This window comes from Ciconia boyciana, chromosome 1, assembly GCF_034638445.1.
Source record: "Ciconia boyciana chromosome 1, ASM3463844v1, whole genome shotgun sequence".
Taxonomy (NCBI): domain Eukaryota; kingdom Metazoa; phylum Chordata; class Aves; order Ciconiiformes; family Ciconiidae; genus Ciconia; species Ciconia boyciana.
Genome location: NC_132934.1, coordinates 44,759,646 through 44,782,750, shown reverse-complemented (window position 1 = coordinate 44,782,750; position 23,105 = coordinate 44,759,646). Strand labels below are relative to the sequence as shown.

Genomic DNA, 23,105 nt, shown 5'->3' with positions numbered 1-23,105 from the left:
AAACATCTGACAGTCAGCATTTTTGTATTGGGCACTTAAGCCCAACCTCACTCACCACAACATAACTTCTGTTAATATATAACAGACTGTAAGAAACACAAAGCCTTTTTGGCACTTAAAAAACCTCCACAATGTTTTTTATAGAAGATTAGAGAAAAAAAAATCCAACAGCAATGGTAGATGCAGCTAAAGCCTGGCAACGGCACCTCCTACACATAAGAAAGGTGGGCAGATAAGATGCGAAGTGGGGCGAGCACATCTAAGCCTTGCTAGCTGCTAAGGACTGCCACAGAGAGAGGGGCCCAGGCAGCTGGGGAGAGCTGGGGTGACGGAGAACTGAGGGTATCCTAAGAACTAAAGCACGTTGCTATATTTCTCCATATACACAACATACTGTACCTAACGACTTTCTAATCTCTTTACTCATTTTTGGCCACCTGTGCTGTTCATGGGGTGCAATAGTGAGGGGTGAAATACTGGTATTGTCACAGTTACATGATTCTCTCAAGAAAAGCTCTTCATCATATAAAGGGAAAAAAATGACAGAATGGGAAAGACAGACAAGAATTCACATGAAGGATCCTTTTCCTAAACTGTGTTTTCTAAAAATACAATTGAGTAGTTTTCTAACTTAAAAACTCTACAGATAAGAGTGCAGGTAAGGATGTTTTTTTCAGGAGAGTGCTTAATCAATATTTTTGTTAGGTCAAATTTTTGTTAAGCACTTGATCTGCAAATAGAAATACGACCAACTTTACTAATTTTGTATTGCCAAGTATTAGAGTAGAGCCAGTACAGAACTATGTTTCACCATCTACTTTTCTGCCTATTTACAGCTTTCCAGTGTAACACAGAACAACTAGCCTGTTTTGGTTTGGGGTTTTCCCTCAGCCTGAAAGATAACAGGTTTTGTCTGCACAGAGGATCCTGATACCTTAACTTCCATATATACAAACAATTAAACACCCCTTCAAGACCAACCGCCGCACCAAAAAAAACCCTAAACCCAAACCAGAGCAGAAATCGGATATGAGTTAAGTGAACTTAAGTTCAAGTAAATGAATGATCACCAGAAGGGCAGAGAAGGTTGCGGTAGGGTGAGACGGTGCCCACTGCGGTGGAAGAAAACGGGGTAGAGATGTAACTAAGGTGAAAGCAGTTGCATGGACTAAGCCTGTTATTTATACTGTAAGGTGCAGAGAATCTAGTGCCAGATATTAGGCGCCCCATTTTGCTAGATATTTTTTATCTGTATCTGTAGCATCTATAATTTTTTTTCTGTAAAAAGAAACCAAAAACTTTTGCAAAGTTTATATTGTGAACTCCTAATGGATTTTATTAACCAGGCGGACAAATTCAGGACTGAATCTGAAAGAGAGAAAAGAGGTGATAAAAAGGCGAGAAGGTGCTCCCGGGTACGTAAGCCCAGGCTATATGGATTTCCTCTGCCTCTGATGTAAGCTTGTATCTTGTCCTGAGCCTGCTGGAAAGGTAGCACCAATACACCCCTTCGTTTCCCTCAGCATACCCCTTATAAAGCAGGATTAAGCAAGCCACAAATCTATTGAAAGCAGTGATTTCCAAAAATACCACGATCAATTTTCAGGGTGCTATTAAGACATAGTGAATTCAGCAAAACCAAAAAAGCTGAGTTTTCCATGCAGGTTTAGCCCTTTTGATCACCTACACAAACTGTTCAATGGATACTGCAGACTCTCATCACATTCCCTGCACGTGCCTTTTTCCTAGTATTTAACCCAGTTAGGTTTCCCCACTGAAGGCTGTATTACTTATAAACGAGCCATCTTTCAAGCCCTTGCGGCGTGACTGGCAGAAACCCCTTGAATCCTTGTAACATCACGAAAGCACAGGCTCTTTCCCAACCTTCCGCCTGCGGGACCGAACTCCACTGACTAACTTCGGTCTGCCCACCCGAGCCGCAGACGACACCAAGTTATTATGCTGCGGGAGCAATTAACTTCAGGCTCTTCCCACCGTGCATCGACCCCGTTAAACGACGACGCGAGAGCAGCGGCCGCCACCACGTTTTCAGGCCAAGCCGGTGCTTCTGTCCCCAGCGCGGCGTTTCCCTAATGACAGCCGAAGCCGAAGCTTGACCAAGCCGGGCTTTACACACGGCTTCTTGCCTTGTCGCTGGTGACAGCCGCCGGCGGTGCCGGGGAGCCGCACCGCCCGAGGGCCGACCCCCGGGCACCTGCCCCGCGGTTAGGCGGCCCCACGCCGGGTATGCCGGCAGGGCGCGGCGGGCTCCTCAGCCCCCGTCACCGGAGACGTTCCGGCAGGTGCGGGGCGGGCTTGGCGGAGCCCCCCGCGGGCCGTGGGGGCGGGTGACACCAGACCGCCTCCTCCGGACCCCCGTGGCTGGGATCTGGCAGCCCCCGCCTGTTAAAGCTGCGGGTGAAGCGGGCGCGCGGCCTGAGGCGGGCGGGCGGCGGTTGGCGGCGTCCCGCTCCGCTCCGCTCCTCACGCGGCCGCGGCGCCCCTCGCCCCCTCCCGCCCGCGTTGCCGCTTGTCGAGAGCGCCGGGGTCCGTGTCCCCTCCCGTGCCGGCGCTGCCCAGGGCAGGTGGCGGGGCGGCGGCGGCGGCGGGACCCCGCGGCGGGCCGACAGCCGGCGCGGTCAGGTCGCGGCGCGCAGCGCACCGGGCCGGGCGGGGCCTCCCCGCCCTCACCCCATTGTTGAGGCCATCTCGGCAGTTTCCGCCCTGGCTTCGGCTCTGTCCGCGCCGCGATGGGGAAGGGGGAGGGAGGGAGGGGGAGCTCGGGGCCGCGCCGCTCCTTCCGGGACGGCGGGAGGCGGTGCCGCTCACCTGGTGCCGCCGGCGCTGGGGAGCGCCCGAGCCGCGGCCCCGCCGGGCTAGAGGTGAGCGCCGGCCGCCTCCGCCCCGCCCCGCGCGGGAACACGGTCCCCCGGCAGGCAAGCGCGCGTTGGGGGGATGGTACACGCTCCGGCCCCGGGGCCGAGGGACGGCGCTTCGCGGTCGTCGTGGCCGCAGCGGGCGGGCGAGCGAGTGTCGGGGCGTCGGCGAGCGGGGAAGGCGGGCATCCCCGGGCGGCCCCGCGCTGAGGGGTGAGGGGAGCCCCGGCGGGCGCGGGGTGCTGCGCCGGGTCCGGGCGGCGCGGTGCGAGCCGCGGGAGCCCGGCGTGCGAGGGCGGGCGGTGATGGAGACCCGTCCCCGGGGGCCGGGGGGCTTCCTGGGGAGTCGGCGGGGCGAGGACGGGCAGCGCTGCGGGACGGTTCACGTCTCCCCTTTTGTTTCTCTCCAGGGTGTTTGCGCTTCTCCGAGTCGCTCTCCCCGCCCCCGTGCCTCCCGCCCGCCCCGCCGGGACCTCTCCTCTCCGGGCGGCAGCAGAGCCGCCTCAGGGCGGGCGGCGGCAGAGGTGCTGGTGGGGCGCTCTCGGCGTCCAGCCCGCCGGGAACATGGCGACCGGCGGCTACCGCAGCGCCGGGGGCAGCACCACGGACTTTCTGGAGGAGTGGAAGGCCAAGCGGGAGAAGATGCGGGCGAAGCAGGCGCCGCCGGCCCCGGGGGCAGCCGCCGGCGGTGAGGCCAGGCCGGCGGGGGGCGCCTCCGCCGCCGAGCTGAACAACAACCTGCCCCCCGGCGGCCCGGCCGTCCCGCCCGACCGCGCGGCGCCCCCCGCCGGCGGGGCCGTCAACTGCGTCAGCCTCTCCAGCGCCGCCTTGGGCCGGGCCGCCCCCGCCAAGGAGCCGCCGCCGGCCCTCGCCGGGGGCCGGGGGGCTGAGCCGGCCGCCAAGCCCCCTCCCGCCGCCGCGCCGGGCTCCCCCGAGGGCGAGGAGAAGCTGGCCGCCAAGGGAAAGAGCTCGGGCCCCAGCGCCAGGAAGGGGAAGGGGCAGATCGAGAAGAGGAAGCTGAGGGAGAAGAGGAGGTCGACAGGTGTGGTGAACATCCCGGCCGCCGAGGTGAGCCCGCGGGGGAGGGGGCGGCCGCCGCCGCACCGGAGCCGCCGCCGCACCGGAGCCGCCGCTGGGGGCGCCGGGGGCGCTGGGGAGGGCCCGGTGCGGCGGGGGGCTCAGCCCGCGGGGGCGGCAGCCGGGCGCAGCGGTCCTGTTCTCCTGAGCGCTCCTCGCCCGTGCCTGGGCTGCTCGCCTGGGCTAGCTGCGGTGGTGAAGCCTTCTGCCTACAACGCGCGGAAAAGCACGAAGGCCCGCACGCGGTCGGAGGGGTATACCGTGATCGTTACGGTGCGGCATCCGAACAGACGAGGTGCCGTTTATTCTAAATAAATCAGACCTGTCACGGCCAGTGACTTTTCTTTATGCCTTCTTGTTGGCAGAGGGTAAGTTCTAGGGCTTTTGGAAGATCAAACCGAGACACGTGCCTGTTAAAGTATGGTCAAAACAATAGTAATAAAAAAAAGTGATTTATCAGCTCTGAATAGATGTTCAGGTGTAAATATTGCTCAGTTTGGAACTCAAAAGAATTTCCTGCACTGGAAAAAATGTAGTGGTTTAAAGAGCATTTTTTTGAAGGCAGAGGAAGATATTTTTATCAGCCAACACCACTGTCTTCTGTGGTTTGCTACTAGTGTAAAAATCTGGCATTGATTTATAATACTCCTAGAGGAATTCAGAAGAATGATAACTAAGTCTTTAGCTTTTTTTGCAGTTAATAAGAAAGGCCACAGGAAACTTTGAACAAAGCTGAATTTTAGTCTGCAATTTTGCACTAATAATTACGACCACCATCACTGTAGAAAAAACTTGTAGTTCTTTTGGTTAGCATTATAGATTATTAAAATAACACTAGAAGGGAAGATCTTTGCTTCTAAAGCAGCAAGAGAAGATGAAATCATCCATACCTGAAGTCACTAATCCTTTTTTTGTGACATCCTAGGCACTTTCACAGCAGACACTTTCATGCGAGAAGGTATCGGAAGGTGAGGAATGAGTTTTAGGAACAGTAGAAATCTTTATAATTGTGTTTTTTGAGGATATTTACAGAATCACAGAATTGTATAGCTTGGAAAAGACCCGTAAGATCATTGAGTCCAACCGTAAACCTAACACTACCAAGACCACCACTACACCATGTCCCTAAGCACCTCTATTTACTTCCATAGTCTTTAGTTTGAGGTGAAGTGGTTTGGCATAGGCCTTCAATATTCTTGCTTTGGAAAGTGAGGAATACTAGTGAGTTCTTTAATTCTCTGGCTTCAGAGCATTCAAACTTCCTAGACTGTGGCTTGTTTGTTTTATACAAAGCCCCCTAAATACCTGCCCTCTGTGTTTCTATAGGAACTCTAAAAATGCTGTATCTTTATTTCCCTAAGTAAACTAGTCCTAGCCCAGTTAATAAAGGTTTGGCACATTGCAGCAAGCATTGTACAATATCATATTTTAGGGGCCACTGCTGTGTACCCCATCCCCAGTCATCGTCTTTTTTTGTTTGGTTGGTTTTGGGCAGTGGGTTTCTTTTCGCTCTTTGAGACTAGTGTCCTAGTTCTTTGAACTAGTTTTCCGAACTAGTGTTCCTTTGGTGGTTTTTGGGTGATGTGGTTTGGGGTTTGCTAGTTTGGTGGGTTTCGTGGCGATTGGGGTTTTTGTTTGTTTGTTTTGTTTAAGTATTGCTCAAAATATGCTTTGCTTTCCAGGAAAACACATCTTGCTCACCAGCCATTAGAATCTTATGTGTGAATTTGCTACTATAGTTTCTGCTGCATTGTTAAAGGTGGTTTATTTATTAAGGATAACATATTTAGGCATTGAGAAGCAAGTTCTTGCCGTTCCCATATTTTTGAGGGCCTTAACTTTGCTGCCTGTCACCATGTGTTGATACTTCTTGGAAACTTCTTGTATCTTTATACTAATTACTTCTGTAACTAGTGATTAAGCATTCCATCACATTTTCTGGGTCAAGTTTTAATAAACGTAGATACCTGTTGTACAAGGTAGTATTGGGGAAATTTGCTGGTAGTAAGTGTTGCATTTTTGACTGGCATATAGTTATACAAAGCTATCTCTTTTCAGTATTTCACATTTCTTAAATGTTTTTAATCATTACCACATGTATTCCTAAGAATTATTTAACTAGGGAACACTAGATCATTCCTGATGGTGGACAGCTTCAAAAACTGTCTCCAGTGTCAAATGTAACTACTTACCAATGAATGTTTTGCAGAGTATTTACTTGTACTGTCTTTCATATATCTATTTATTAATGACAAAGTATTTTGAAGCACTGATTCACCACAGTCATTTGAAGTTCTTGGACAAAAGAAGGCTGTGATGTAGACGATGACTTGCTGGAGTAATCTACAACACTCCAGTTTCTTGCTGTCTTTCTCAGATGCTAGGTGTAGCTTTACCATGCTATGCGTAGTGACTTGGTAGTAGTACACACTGAATTTAACCACTTACACCATGCAGAGCTACGAGTGCTATGTTTTAAAATTGCTTTTCAGGAGATGTTCTTTTAGAGCTTTACCGGGTGTTTTATTGTCTTATTTTTCAAGAAAATACTCCTTTTTCTAGAACGGAGTAGCCATTTTTATGATAAACATCTCCCTTTTATGATCAGCATGCCACTGTGGTGGAGAAGGATGATAAGAGAAGATTCTGATACTCTGAAATTAAAATGGGTAACTGTCGACAAAATGCACTCACAGAAGGTACATAGTGCCTAGAAGCTTCTCTGCCCGAAATGGAATACAAAACTAGTTTTTACCTCATAGAAGTAGGATCTAATTTCAGTTGCAATGCAGCTGGAGAATTTAATGATATGAAAGGTGGTGGAATAAAGAAAGTAAAAGTTTGTGTTGTCTCAGTTATCTTGAAATAGGCATGAAAAATGTTAGCAGATCATTATTCATTAATGATTAATTTATCTTCTGTTCAATAGGAAGGTAACAGAGCTAGGTCCTAAACAGTTCTGTGTCTTAGATGTATTTTATATTGAAGTCGGTGGAGGACAGAAACTGTAGGGGAAGCTGTGAAACAGATGGTGAAAGGCTGGGAGTAGTGGCGACACTTTGTATTTAGAGGTCATTGTGATAGAAGTAAAGGCTGGTTTGTATCTTCTCAGTGCTAGTGCTTATCTAAGTAATGGTGGCTTTTGAAAATGGCTTCTGAAATACTTGCAGTTTTTTTCCTTTTCAGTGATTGTAAAGTAGTTTCTTGATAGCTTGTTGAATCTTAAGTGCTGTGGAATTTGGGTTTTGCTGCTTTCTAACAGTTCTTCAGGTTGTGAAAGGTAACTAAATTGTATGTAATTATCATTACTACATAAGTTTCCTTTTTTAAATATTAAGCTTTATAACAATTTTTAGCTATGTTAGAAAGTTTTCAGTTTGTAGGTATTCACTCAATGCAGGTGTTAAGTTTACTTACAACATTTTTCTCATTTACAGCTGTGCTAGTATCTATCCAAGAAACACATAGAGCTCCCGTTATGCTACACTGACAGTGCTTTGTGAGGACCCACATATAGGATGAGAGTTATCTTTTGTATTGTTGTAGTAATTCTGTCCTGCTCCAAGCAAAACAAGCTGCACTGGTGAAAGTACAGCTTTACTTTTGTAACTGTTTACACTGGAGGACTCTGCTGGCATAACTGCGTGGGTAAGTTTTTTCTGAACCCCAACCAGGAGCAGAACAACTATTTTTGTGGTTACCCTTTTAAAAAAGGTGTATATATAATCAAAATCTTGGTCCATCTAGGAAGGACAGTTAGATAACTGTGTTTTATTTAACGTGTGCTTATAGACAAAGTTTACATTTTCACCTATACCAGATGGAAGTAATCTAAATTCAGAAGTGTTCTTCTGTTAATAACAGGGTGATGAATGATTTTAAAAGGTGTAAAGAACTCTGATCTGTGTATTTTGCACCTGAAGCTGCCAGATTCGAGACACAACAGTCTCCTGACCTGTTTGTGGGAAATAGTGGAGATAGTAATAGAGTAAAAGGTAGAAGTGATTCAAATGTGGAATCTGCATAGGATGTTTAACCAGTCTGTGTTCAGCTCTTGTCGTCTTATTAACAGCAATAAGGATATGACTTCTTGAAGCCATGCTGTTGGCTTGCCGCCAGGCATCTGCCTGTTTCTTTAGAAGGCACTGCGTATGTGGTGGTTGGTAGGCTTCATACCGAAGGACAGTGTTGTAAGTAAGCAGAGAGCAATGAGCTCTTTCTGTGGGGAAGGAAAGAGTTCTGCTACTAGGGTAGTCCAGCATGCTGAGTTGTGTAGACTGACAGAAAGTTTCTGCGTTCCAGTTGGAAAAACTTAAGGAAACTTTAAATGCCAAATGTGTCAAGCACAGCAATTACTGGGTACGTTGTAAAGGAATTTAAATCCTTCTCTGAATGGCTGGAAACTACAGAGAGGAGCAGAATCCTGTACTAGTGTTTGGACTCTTTTGACCAGAAGTTTGCCTTCAGCAGTATCTTCCTTAGTGATTCACTACCTAAGGATTAAGTTAAATGAAAGAGCAGTTCTAGCTATTTCTTCATATTAATGAGGTAGTGTCTTTGCATTGTCTAACATCTCTGTGCATTTGCTCGTAAAATAACTCGCTTCTTTTTGCATATGTTGGGGAAAAAAAAGTCCCAGTAACTGTTCAAAATACTGGGGGAAAAAACCCTATTTCTGACCACTGATATCCTTACCATCCATGCAGAGGTATTGATGTTATGATGGAAGTCTGAAATATGTTTATTTGACCTGAATGACCATTGATGATATGTTAGGCCATCGTTCTGTTTGCTTTGTCTAGTGAACACATTAATCTTATTACGGTTCCATTTATGGTTCTTCCTTCAGACATGGCAGGGTGAAAGAAGCAATATAAGCATTCTCAGATTCTGATAAAAGGATCTTACTGAGGTTTTTTACATCCAGTATGCTTTGCTCTTGATGCCTTTGTAAATTCTGATTTTGACCAAGCCTTTGGGCAATACCTGTTCAAGAGCATATTCTTTTTTTCTTTCAATCTTTTTTTAGCACATGATAAATTCATATGCCTGTTCTTTTTCTCCCCCCCCGCCCAATGTTTAATGGTATGCTTTAATATCCTGACAGTTAGCTAGGTAAGGAAGAATTTGGTCAAATCGCCTAACCTTCCAGATTTCTAAGTTTATTTTCAATTCCAGAAGCCTTGTAGCAGCTTCTAAATCACTGCATGCTGTCTTCCAAACCTGGAGTCTCTATGCCCTAGGATAGCGCTGTTTTGGAATAAGTCTAGGCAGTGCAGTAGTTTTCCAGTGGAAAAGATATATGGAAGTAGTGTAATTTCTCTTTAAGAGGTGATATGGATAACTTTATTCTTGTTGAATTTAGTAAGGCTGTTTTCATAGAGAGACAGATTGTAGACCAGTATCTACAGCTGGAATTCACAGGACTCAACTAGAAAGTACCAATTCTTTTCTGTACTTAGTTCTTTTTAGTTCAGCACTTGTTCCTACTGGAATGGGAAGGACAGTGATGGAAAAGTATCAGAAGCCATTCATTTCCTTTCTAATTGTTTTGACTTTGCATTTATCTCTAAGTGCAATTTTGGGAAGGTTGGTTTTTGAAATGATCTTTTAATAGTTAGGTGTAATTGGAAAACATTATTGTATGGTTGGTTTTTTGTCACTCTTCTGTTTTGGGGTGAATCATCTGAAATGATGGAGTTACTAGGTGGAAAATAAATGCAATGTAAGTAAAATATTTCCTTTTCTATTGAGTACTGAATTCTACAGAAAGCAAGAAAAGTACTTAGTTTAGGTTGTAATTTGTGGTTGAAAGCTTCTTAATGTTCAGCCTTGCCAGTTACTGCCTTCTCTTGCCAGTCTGTCATGTAGCCAGTAACCTTAAATAAATGTAGACGTTGGTTGACTGAAGATAAATATTCCATTGTGCTCTTTATAGGCTATTTCTCGAGTACTGAAGTCTGAAATGCTGTGTATCCCATCATTGTTTGTTCCTAAAGCCTACTTAAAAGACGAGATAATCTGGAAGAAAATATTTTAGGGCAAAGAGTGGAAACAGCCTGTCAGCTCTACGTTTGTCTACTTTTACACTGAAATATATGAAGCATCTTGCTTTCCAGTGGAAATCAGGTGACTTCAGTCTCATTGAAAAGCACAGGGAGAGAAGTGTTGATATGACTAGTTCTTGCACTGAAGTGAACATGCTGCTGAGTATTGCTAAAAATTACTTATCTGACAGTTTTGACAAAAGTTATGTCTAGCTTCACTGTAACAGTTTCTCTGAAAATATTTAATTATTGTTGTTCTATAAAAATGCCTTAATCTAATCCTCAAATTGGAAATGTTTCACTTAAATGATAGGTTGATGGTTTCCTACAAATCAAAAAGAAACTTCTGCTGCTTTGGCTATTTGAAACTAGTGGCTCAGTCATATAAATGTGGAAATAATAACTTCAAGTTAATTTCAAGAGATTTAAACTCATATCCTAAATATGAATAATAATAATGCGAGGTTATACTGTAGCCAAAACTTCATCACAGGAGACAGATATGGACAACCTGCTCTGGGTCTGATCACGTGTTTAAAGCTAGGTACTAAAGATTTTTTAGCATTGGTGTACAATACGTTACACTGCAATAGACAAAGAATCATAACAGTAATATAGATTGGAAGGCACCTCTGAAAAAGTCATCTGGTCCAATCTCCTGCTCAAAGTGGCGCCAGTTTTGATCAGGTTGCTTAGGGTCTTGCCTAGTAAAGTTTTTGAATATATTCAGCCTGTTGAGGCTGGTATAAATAGCAGCTCTGCCTTCCAGCCTCTCCCAGTCCCTATGCTGCCAGTTTGGCGTGAGCCACAAACATGCTTAGAGTACCTTCCATCCCATTGTTCAGGTTGTTGATAAAGATGTTGTGTATTGTTGGCACTAATATCAACCCGTGAGGGATGCCACTTAACTGTCTGCCAGTTGAAGTTTATAATACTGATTTGAACCTTTTGAGCCTGAAGATGCAGCCAGCATTCCACCACCTACTAGTACACTTTTGTGGGCCATATTTAACCAGTTTGGCTTTAAGGATACTACAGGGAGGCCAAGTCAAAGGTCCTTCTTCAACCTTGAAGGAAACTTTCAAAGTTTCTGGAACTGCTGGTGCAGAAAAACCTATTATGAGAGCTGTGTACACTAATACAGCTGAATCGTTAAAACTGTCTATGTGAGGGAAATTGTTTAGGGTTTTCTAGTTCCTTTTTGGTAGTTCAAGTGCTGGAAAACTCTTGCTTTCTCCAAGGCAGCAGGACAAAAGAATAAGTAGTTTGAAAGATGGCAAGAGGTCAGTCTGTCTTGTTGCTCTGTTGTATTGTCTCAGGTAGGTGAGGCTTTTAATAGTTCAGAAGAGTAACATTAAAATAGGTTTTCTGTGGAAAAGCTGTGGTATTTTGATATTTAACTATTTAATATTTAAACAATATTCTAAACCCCTAAAACTTTATAATATGCTAATGAAACTACCCTGAATGGTGAATAATGAGTTGGTACTTTGGCTTCATTCTCCAGTTGAATCCACCTTTGCTGGCTCATCTCTTGTAGCACTTATTTAGAACTGTCTTCTGGAGGTAATGGGATTAAATAGCAATCTTGGGTATTTGTAATAGTGTTTTCAAAAGTAAGTTCTAATATTCATAGCTGTGGAGGAAATAACTTAATGACTAAAACCTTAAGGTTGAAAAAAATGAAAAGCTAAACAGAGAAGTACTCCTGCTGCTTCTGCTAAAACCTCAACATTTGGAATTCTCATGTCTTCAGAATGCCTTCATGACTTTGGAGATCCTGATTCATCCCAAACCTGAATATTCAGAACTAATTATTGAGGCACTCATTTATTGAACAAATCCCGAAGGAGATGATTGGAATAAATGATGAAATACAAAATATATTTTAAGATAAAATTAGACTTTTGTGTTTGTTTCTATACTAGAAGGAACAAATTGTAGACTGTATGCATTTTAGACTTCCCCATTTTGACTTTGGTTTGACTATTTATGGTGAAACTGTGCTGATTCTAGTTCTTAATTTCCAAAGCTAAAAGTAAAGTAGTCTATAATTAATTTTTTAATTTTTCTACTGTAGGTTCAGTAGGCTGAAGAATACTCCCTCAAAAAAGAAGAGGGCATTTTTAATAAAAAGTGAGAGATTTCTGTCTAGACTGGGGGTGTGTATGTCTTTATAACAATATTTTTTTATTTGTGAGAACTACTTTCATAAATTTTTATTAATTAAAACTGAAAAAAAAAGTAAAAAATACAACCCTTCTCCACTGAGTTCCACAGATGTAACTTTCTCTGAGGATACAGGAGAGTAAATAGCATGAATGGATTCATTTCCGCAGTCATTCATAAACCACCAAAAGCCTTGTGAATTATTTTATAATTTCTACAGACTTGCGTTATAACTTTCCAGCAGCCTCTTTGTGCTTTGAATGTACTACATCCCAGATGTGTTACTTTCAAAAGAACCAAGCTAAAAAAGAAAAAAAAAACAACCCCCCCGCCCCCAACCCAACAACAAAAAAACCCAAACCACAAAACCTCCCCAGACAATAACCCTCCACCTCCTATGTGAGAGAAGCAAAAAGTCATCCCCTAAAAACCACCCAACTCTGGACTATACTACCCTATTTTAGTTTTGCTTTATGCAATTTTAATATTCATGCATCTCTGATGGCAACTGAGTCTGATCAGATCTTTCTGTGCCACTTAAAATAAATTTTCTGTTTCAAAAATGTAGTTTCCCGGTAAGAGCTGGTGGGAAATAGATTCCTTTTTTACAAGGAAAGGTTGAAACAAATCCCACCCCAATTCTAAATTAAATACAATAATATGAATTGAGATGCAAAATATTTATTGGCACAAGCTTCTCATGCTTCTTCCTTCATTGCATCTCTGGAGCACAGTTGTTTTCTAAATCCTCCTGTAGCTCGAAGCATACAGGGGACTTTTGGAAAGGTCACTGTTAAGTGTTCTGTTCCACACAAGTTTGTACTGATTTCTTAAAGCTATCTTTCTCTGGTTTACATTCATACATATATGCAAACTCATGTATGTTTTTCTCTGCTACTTTTTTAAGTTGGAGTTGTGTATTTAAGACTTTCCAGTTGGAAGACTGTAGGTGGATGACTATTTCCCATGCTTCACAAGGTCATGGGAAATTAAAATAAAAACCACAACCCTGATGTTTTATTTCGGGATTTTGCTGTATTTGATCTGCTTGCATGTTGATAGGAAGGACTGAATGGAACATTTAGGTCTCTTACTCCAGGCCTGCAAATGTCATATGCAACTCTATTGTATAGTCTTACCATGTAATAATCATATGTCATCTTAAATGTAGCCCAGTTTTGTGCCTAATATGAGAACATCACCCTGGGTGAAGGTAAGCTTAAAAAACAAAACATACCAAACAAACAAAAAAACCTCAGAGAAGTAAAATAACACTGTGTCAACTGCAAATTTTACCTGTCTTAACTCTCAACTCTCACTCACCTTCAAACAAAAATACAAAACAAAGTATGTGCTAGGCACAGGCTTTGCACAGTGTGTTATGCAGTACTTCATCAACAATGAGATAGCATTAATTTTCTTGATCCGAAGCCTATGTAGGTAACTAATGTTTTGCACCTCTCTAAGGGTTCAAAGTCGTAGACTCCTTAGTAGGTGAGAGACTTGTAGAAGCACGGTCTGAGGCAACACTGAGTGCTTTCTGTGTGTAGACATTGAATCTAAGTGTAATTAAGGTTGAAAGGAACTTCAGGAGGTCTCTCATCCAACCTGGTTGCTCAAGGCCTTATCCAGTCAGGTCTTGAAAACCTCCAAGGATGCAGACAGCGCAGCCTCTTTGGGCAACCCTTCCAGTGCTTGATTGTCCTTACAATGAAAGTGTTGTCTCTTCTTTTGGTCAGAACCTCTCTCTAAATTTATGTCTGTTGTCTCCTGCCATGCACCGCTGCAAAGAGCATAGCTCTATACTCGGTGGCTGCCTGGGACAACTGGAAAAAAGATGCTTTTCTTTTTTTGGCAGAGCAGCAACCTAGGTGTGCTTTACTCAGTAGAAATAATAGGTCCTATAATGAGATTTGAGGCACAGAGGCAGCATAGATGGGCAGAATGTATACAGCACTCAGATGTGGAATGTTGTGGAATAGCTGCTGTTTGTCTATATATATAGTGTCTAAGCCAATACATCGATGACCAGAGTGGTAGACAGAAGCCCAGCAAGCAGCAACTGGGATTTCCCCTCTTTCACTGTTCCTCCTCTCAGCACTTTCTGACCTTGCAAATTCTTTTTATGAGTCATAGGAACCTGTGCATGTCCTGCTTGTCTGCTGTAGTTACTGGTGCGTATTTTATGAATTATTTTCCAATATGCAGTTTATTGTTTGTAGGAGCATGGGATTTCAATTGAAACCTGCAGTCATCTGGACCAATCTCTTCCCACTGCATGCACATAAGGTGCATTTAATTGCTTTGTAAGGTTCTAGCTTAATTTTTCCTCTCTGTACACTGTAAGGAAATAAGACTGATTATAGTGGGTCTGACTAAGGACCACCTAGCTCAGTGTCCTGCTGCTACAATGGCCATAAACAGCTACATAGTAAGGAAAAAAAAAAAGTAGAAGTCTTATCAGGAATTGCCTGTGAATTAGTTTTCTAGCCTCTTGGCAGTTTCCATCTTGAAGACTTGCAGCATCAGATGAAGGTTACTAAATAGATAAATTAATTTTAATTTCTATCTGCCAAGTACTCATTCAATCTCCCCTTGAACCTGTGTAAACTGTTAGCATACAAAAAATCATTGGGCAATGGGGTTTCTACACATTTCTAAGAACCACATTTCTAAGAACCCTTATATATGATGAGCCACCTTTTTATGATTATTATTTCCTCCTCTTCCCCCAGAAATCCCAACGTGGTATCTCTTAGACTCATGTAATGATTCCTGTTTACTAGTTATTCTAGAGCAACGCTGCCATAATGGTTAAGAGGCATTTTCTAATTTAATTTTGTTTCATTTGCTGGGATCTCTGGTCTGTTCTCTTGCTCTTGCTCGACAGTCTGTTACTTATACCCATCAATCTACTGCTGTCCCTTAGGACCTTTTTTTTAATACTGTGGGGGTGCTGTGGTACTTGTCCTCACTCTGTGCAAGTACCTGAACTTTCAGATTTCTGTGGCTCATCTGTTGAGGAAGATGGTTCATCTGATGTAACCCTTGGCTTAAGCTGCTGTGGAACCATACCTGAAGATGAAGGGTTTTTTTGCTGATCCATTCACATCCACTGCATGTTCTTTTGTAGGATTTTGCTTTTGGAAGTAGGTTATTCATCCAGATAGGTTTATAAATTTCTTGTATGCTCTTCTGTTTTGTTTGAGATACAGGCCCTGACTGTTGTACGACTTTGAATGAGAAGTTCTGGATCCTCATAGAAGTTTTTGTGCAGCCAGGTTCAGGTGACCTCACTAACCAGCTCCTCTTAGTTTACCAAGATTTGTAATAAGGGCAGACTTTTGAAATAAATGTCTTGTTAAACACCTTTAAAGTGGAAACATAGATATCTTATTATCTGAACCAGCCACATGTAGTTGTTCAGTACAAAGCAGCAAGTTATTTTATATAACCTCGTCTTCTGTAATGTCCTCTTTAGTTGCCAAAACCCAATCTCTTACTCGTTTAGTAATTCAGATAAGAAACCTGTGTGCTATAACATCTAGAAGTATCCAGGCCCTACCAGATAAACTTAAAAATGGGCTTAAAAATGTTGACATTTGTTTTTCTTGTATATTATATCTTTTCATTTCTATATTTTGTTCTGGGGAAAGAAAGGGTAAAATTACTTGAGCGTTGCTGATCGCTGTTGAAATTTTTTTTGCTTGTATGTCAAAATCGCTAAGTATAGAGACTGAGGCTCCTGTGTTTACAAATTGTATGTGGATAAAGGCTATAGAAGAAGCTAGCTCCTAGTGACTGAAGTGGTGGCAAAATAAACAAATGCAATATCATTCTTGAATGGGTCATTGATTTAAAATAGTTTCTTAATTGTTTACATAGTGTTTTTTGTCTTGTTTTACCTCCTCTTTCAAGTCAGCAGCACTAAAGGAAATTTAAGCTGACCTACATCTTTTATAATTGGAAAGGGTAGAGAAGTTTTTGATACTGAATGCTAAATTAGATGGTAGCAAATGAGAAATGAATTATTCGCAGGGTTTTTTTAATCCTCTTAAGTGTTTAGGTACATATTTGCATACTAAGGTCTCTTTTTTTTTTTTAGGTTAACAAGCAGAAAACTGTTACGCTAAATTATTTTTTTTTTTTTTCCAAAACAGCTCCCCCCCCCCTCCCCCCCCCCCTTTTTTTTTAAGAACATTTGTTTTTCTGACCAGGAATATGAAGCTTTTCAATTTGATGTGTTTTTCCTGAATTTAAAAATAAATATATTCTTCAAGATCTGTTGAGCTTATGAAAGATTACCTTTATTGCAAAGTTTAGGAGCTAATTTATGTTCTGGTACCCTGAAGCGGATTGTTAAACAAACCTAACTTCAAAAAAGCTCTTAAAACAACAATGTACTGTGAGTAGCCATTTAGAAAGAGCTCTAAGAACTCTTAGTCTGCTCTAAGAGCTCTTAGAACTAATTTAATCTGAATAATTTTTCCAAGGTGCAATGAACGAACTAGTCAATGATGTGAAATATAATCTCAATTTCTTCCATAAAAGCACTTTTTGTCTTTGCAGGTTAAGCTAGGAATTATTCATTATTATTATTGATCAGTTAAGCAATGCTTTGCCAAGCCAGAACTATGCCAGTGCCTTATTAGCCTTAGTTTTTTTAAAGTATTTTAAGATAGTTGTTCTAAGTTTGCCAGCAGTTGGGCAGTAGTCAGTGTCCCAGAGTGTTAATAACAAATTGAGATGCAGAGTGTGTGTATTTTTTACTTGTGCTGGTGTGGCTTATTAATTTTTGTAGACTAAATCCAATCTTAAATAGTATCATGACTTCTATCTTCATGTTTTCAACAAGCCAAATGTCAAAAGTTACATTGATCATTGGTCAGACAACAGTACTTAGCAATACCTTACTAATACCTTAGTTAACCGATTAGCTCTCTTCATCCCGTGTTATATGGCACACATTCTTTAGAACATAGAAACACAATTTTGGCATGTGTAACCTGGAACTCGGTGAAGATTCCCTGCACATCTGCTCTGTTCTTCATACTGGTTTAGTAACTATTATCTTTTCAGAGGTACCATTTAATGATTCGTAATTTTTCCTGAAGCTGGTAGCTGCTAGAGTTGCCTCTAGAACAAAAAGTCAAAAGCTTATCTTTTATCTTTTTTTTTTTCCCCAGGAGTATTGTAGGCTTTTATGTAGATATTCATGTAACTTCTTACGTACTTATATTGAAAGTTTTCTGTGAAGTCTGTTTTGGGTAAAGATCTGGGTGTTTTGGAATGTGGGAGGTGGAATGGAACCTGGAAGTGCTTGGTCCTGTAGCCAGTTGTGTTCTAGACCTGTACTAAATGAGTCGTTTAACTTCTGTCTGGTACACAGCCATGTTTAATGTTACCATTTTTTTCCTTCCTCTAAAAGCTCTCTGATCTTTATGTGAAAAGTGCTATTTAAATTAATATACTAGCTCCAAGATGAAAGATTTAGTTTTTTGTGTGTGTAATGCTGTGCTTCAAAGGATAATTATATGACACTGTCATTTCAATTAGACAAAAGCTACAAACATCTGTAAAATGCTGAGACATGCCAAATGATTTAAAACCTGAATGTACAGAGAAATTTTGCAGAGCAGCCCTTTGGGTTTGTCCTTTAAGAAAAAAAGGTGAAGATGTGGTGAGCTGAGATGCTCCACATTAGTACTTAAAGCCAAAAAACTTCCTTTCTTTTTTTTTTTTTTTAAATACATTCATTTCTGCTATAGTATGCTGAGAAGAGGTTAAAGGATATGTTTGGGGCTTACATTATTAGTTTACAGATTTGTCATTTTTGTTCATGACATTTGAGCATACCAAACTGTAGGCTTCTGCTCTGGGGAGAAAAAAAATGAGACAGGAACAGCATGCAGTCATACTCAAAAGGATGTTGCAGAACTGTGTGTTAGAGAAGTTTGTACTACAGTGGGCAATGGCAAAGCATTGCTGGAAGTCTGACCATAAAGATGTTACATTAGTGAAGCACTTCTTTCACAAAGAAGTCGCATTTCTTTCACAAAGGTATTAAATACTCTAGTAAACTCAGAAATGTGATAATTTTTCAGATTTGGAAATCTACAGCTGAATGTTTAAGTAAGTAGCATATATTTGGTGTGCGAAGTACTCTAATAAAGCATTCTGGTGAAGTGTATTGGAAGTGGGCACTTTGAGCATACTTAACAATTAAATTGGGGGCCTGCATTCAGACACTTCTGAATAATGGCATAGCTAGAGTTTAGTTGATCCTAACACATCTGTGAAAGAATTTCCTGTTCAGCCTATTTCTCTACTCTTTTGATTTGTTACTAAATGAAAGAATTAAAAAAGGACAGAGTCCTTAATACTTCTTAATGAACTCCTATGGCTAGAAAGACATAGAAACCCTAAAGGTAATTCTTTGTGAAAACACAAATAAACTAAAAATCAAGAAAACTTGTACAGTGAGTGCACATAAAGATATCTCGTATCCTGTTGAAGATAATGTGCATCATAATTATCTTGCATGAAATAAAGACACCTCAGGCAGTTGACTTTTACAGCCAAACGTAGGAGTTATTTTTAGCCCAAGGCAAAAACTGAGGAGTGTCCCATTATCTGACAGTTGTCTTTGGTCTAAAACATGAATGGGTGTTTTAATATAATCCCATTTTGTGGGTTTGCTTCTTCCTTTCAATGAAAAAAAAATTGGGCTCGTCAGATGTCAGATCAGTTTTTGTCAAACTTACCTGGAGGTTATTTGAACGTAGGTGTTGCTAAGCAGCTCAACACTAGAAACCACTTCTCATAGCATGTTACATTTTTTATAAGATGCAAGAATGTTTGAGAATCAAACCAAGAAATTAGAAAGGGGTATATTAATATATTTATGCATGCATGAAATATTCCCAGCTACCATTCTGCTTCCCTTTTTTGATTCTTCATACATTTTTTGGTGTTCTGTTTATTTAGAAAGATTTGGAGGTTGTTTGCTTGTTTATATGTTCTAAAGCTTTCAGCACTTAACTGCTAGCTGGCTCAGAGAGACTGGAAACTGAGATCTGAAGCCTGAATTCTCTACATGGTAAGCTATCAGTTAATTATCTATTCCATTATGATGAGTGTAGACATCCCTACAGCTTTTTGTAACCTAGTACAGCTTATTAGTTTAGGTTGAGGATTGTTGTTGTTCTGCTTTGAGATCCCACTTGGGTCAATCTGGGAGCACCGTGATGGTGCTTGTGCACTGCTGAACTTGTGGTTAATAAATCACTCTGACCTAACCTGGCTCCATGTAGAAGTACTGGGAAATGTGGGTATGCAAATGTGATGCAGCGATGTTCAAGCTGGCTCTCAGACCTTTGGATGTCAGTATTGCTTCCCACTTCCAAGAGTGTTTAGTGGACTTGCCACTACGTTGTGTAAGTACAGCTATGTTTTTAAATTGGTGCAGATTTTGCATTGATTTGTGTGCCTGAGGTCTGTGTGTCTCAGACCTTAGTTTGGAAGCAGCGATATTACAAAGAATAGCTGTTCTACCACTTTGGCAGAATGGAATGGTAAAGATGTATCTGAAAATGTGTTTCTGTCCCTTTAAAACATGCCTGTAAAAACCTTCTTTAAATTTGTTTGGGTTTTTTTAAATTAAAAAAAATTGTAGATTTACTGAAGTTGTGGTAAATAACAAAAAGGCTAAACTGAAGGATAAATGCAAGATGTGGCTATCCCTTAATATGTTACAGAACTTCGACAAACATCACAAATGTCCTGATACTTAAAAAAGCAGATGATAAGGAATGATAGCTAACTATAGACATAGTTTAGAAGAGGCAGTTTTGTGGATTTTCTTCTCTGTTAGGACTACAGCTTGCGCTATCTGTAGAGAGTTGATGAACATGATAAATAATAAGCAGCTCACTAAACAGAGGTATAAGAATGGATTATTTTTCTAAGTAATGTCATCCTCAGTTGTAATAGGCTTTATTAACAAGCAGACTAAAAGCTACTAAATGTTCAAGTGCCCAAGCTCGTGTTTTCAGCTTCATTACTGCCATCATTGATCGTTATACTTCATTTATAGTAAATAAAGTGAAGAAATAGAGAAGATTAGAACAGATTAAATTCCCTTTGCTGCTAGAACATCGGAACTTTAGTCAATAACCTCACATGAAGAAAACTGGTGGGTTTTTTTGTAATGTTTCCTATATGACTTTCTTTTGTCATCTGTTGGTTTATTTTTATCTTCATTTTCTTTTGCTTTTTTTGTCCATTGAATGCATGATGTATCCAGTGCTCATACTTGCGCGTGAGATTGCATTTATAGAGTTACAGAGCCTTCTGGGTTTCTTCATAATTCTGAGACTGAGATAAACTTTTTTGAAGAATCCTGGAAAAAATCAGGCTGGGTTGCAGTAAGCATTAACTTTAAATCTGCAATGACTAGGTGACTGGATTCTCCCTTAATTTTCCAGAACGGTTCCAAAATGAGTATGTGACAGACAAAACTTGTATTGGAAAAACAGACACGAGCACATGGCAAAGAGAAAGTAGAGTGGCAGAATTTCAGTGTGAGAAGGGAGAAAGAAAAGTGTGTTCCAGTCAAGTTATGTATACAGTGTTTTTTAATTGTAGGCTCTGAAATGGAAAGCATGTTACAGGCATTCTTAAAACACAGGTGACCAAAATTTTAGTTCATACAAAGGTATATGAATCCAAGCTAAAATGTGAAAATTAGCTTGGTTATGTATATATGAGCCAGTTTTAAATACTGGCTCAGTATTTAAATACTGAGCACAATGTAATGCACAATTTAAATGCACAATTAATAAATGCACAATTTAAAATGTACCTCTTTATTCCCCCATGAATTTGAGAAGTTGAACTGGTAGTATTTACGTAATGAATAGTTTAGTGTAGCGATCTAAATCTGAAACAAAAGCTAAAGAGAGGTTTTTTTGGTTGGTTTGTCACAGCTATTGGTTCTGCATAGGAGGACTCTGGTTGAAGTTTGGAAGGACTGTATGAACCAGGACCTGTTGTTGGACTAGTGTTTTGTCAATATCAAAAGTTACTGATTAGCAAAAGGGAAGTAGGGCCCGTGAAATATTTTTCCACAGTTCCAAGTGGAATTTTTTTCCATTATCATCTGCTTTTATCCAACTTTCAGAACTCAGATTTTTCTCTCTTTTGTGCAGGGATGGTTCTTCTACTTGGACACAGTTTATTAGGAAGTTGCACTAATGAATCATGAATTAATCCCCTAAAATATCACAGTACAGTGGGGGAGGGGGACTAGATTTTTTTTACCATTAGGATTTGTGTTTAAAGAAAAGCTTGAGAAATAAAATATTTTTCATTTGTTTCTAAGTGCAGCTTAGATATTGCTGATATTAGTATTAAAATCATAAATTTAGAACATGAACCTTACAAATATATTCTAAAAAGCAGGTAGTTTTTAGTCATCAACATAAAAGTAGACAGAGACTAATGAAATGTGAGAGGAGTATCTGACAGGGGAATAATGAAATACATTTGCTAATTAGCCTTGCACTCATAGGAAAGACTGCCATTTCTCCTCTTTAAATTAAAATCAATACTCAAATGTCATACTGGGATCTTCTAGTTGATCAAAGCTCAAAATACCTGTTGGTTATTCTATTTCAGTTGGGTGATGCTGAAGGAAAGGCTAATTTTGCATCTGGACATGGCTATAGAAATTGCATAGAAGCAGGGACTTGTGTACCGCTGTAAAGAGGTTGCCATCAAGGATGTTGTAACAGATGCTGCCCTATATCTGGAATTTAGGACCTAGACCGTACTTTTCTAGCTTTCTTCACGTGTACAAACTATTTGTAAGCCAGCATGCTATGAACTTCATAGATGACTGGGTGTAAGAAGTGAGCTTAGAGGGAATGGTACTGGTGTGGGGAACCGAATATGCTGAACAGGATGTGCAAGAGTGGACTGGGTGAGGTGGGAAGCAGCCTGTCCAGACAAAGAAGCTTAAAGAATTCAGTGGTAGGTCACAGATGTTTGTGCATGAAGATGGCCACCTTACTCTGAAATCAGCTCTGCATCTAGGCTTGAACCAAAATAAGTGCAGCTGATTTGATTTGGAGGGCCTTGGCTTTGAATCAGCTATGGGTACAAGGAAGGGCACGCTTTCTGTGTGATAGGCAGCCCTTCCAAAGAAGGCTTTAAATAATATGTTCTGCCTGCTCCTTTTTTTACATATAGAGGAAGCTTGTTTGAAAGCAAAGTGTTTGCAGTTTACTTGGCTTATAGTTATGGAAATCTGTACCTTAAAATGTTTTGCTCTGAGAAAATTACGAATCTTCTAGTCAGTGTTTTCATGAGTTAGCAGCTGCTGGAAGAGGCTGATTTGAAAAGTGCAATTGTAAGTGAAAGTGAAAATTTCCTGAAAACAAAAGAAAATCATTCACCTTATTTTTCACTTTTTACTTTTAAGTATTCAGTTAAGATTTTAGGTGTCATACATCATGTCTGTAAGAGGACATTCCCTTAATCAGTTGTAGCTGCAGGTTTTATTTAACAAGAACAATCTCAAAATGGCATGTTCAGTCATGCCTTAACTGTATGACAAGCAAAATGCCTGAAGCCGATAGAGATAACAGCAAATGGGGACTATCTCCTCGCAAAGAGACACTGGCTCATTAAACAATCATGTTCATCCCTGGTATTCCAACCCTTTCTTTTCTTTCTTCCCTCAAAGTTCTGGCACTACCAGATACTGGCAGGAGTATGCACTAGTAATTAAGAGGAGAAAGGATGTGAAGCCTATATGCCCAAACAAGTTCATTTGAGGTAAAAATATGTTATATCAGTACAACATTTCTCATTGATTATTGAGAGGATTTAATTCGTAGTAAATCTTTTTCCCAAAATAGAAAAACAACAAAAC

General features: G+C 41.2%; 1 protein-coding gene across 5 annotated transcripts in view; it reads left to right on the top strand.

Moving 5' to 3' along the window:
* The first annotated feature begins 2,781 nt into the window (after nt 1-2,781).
* PAWR (pro-apoptotic WT1 regulator) overlaps nt 2,782-23,105 on the top strand; it is an 89,547-nt gene continuing 69,223 nt past the window's right edge. For 2 of the 5 annotated variants that reach the window (XM_072864310.1, XM_072864300.1), the window contains exons 1-2: nt 2,945-3,089; nt 3,287-3,944. In XM_072864310.1, the coding sequence (XP_072720411.1) occupies nt 2,956-3,089; nt 3,287-3,944 (792 nt within the window). In that variant the 5' untranslated portion in view covers nt 2,945-2,955. The other 3 variants (XM_072864331.1, XM_072864340.1, XM_072864321.1) reach the window with 3 other exon arrangements.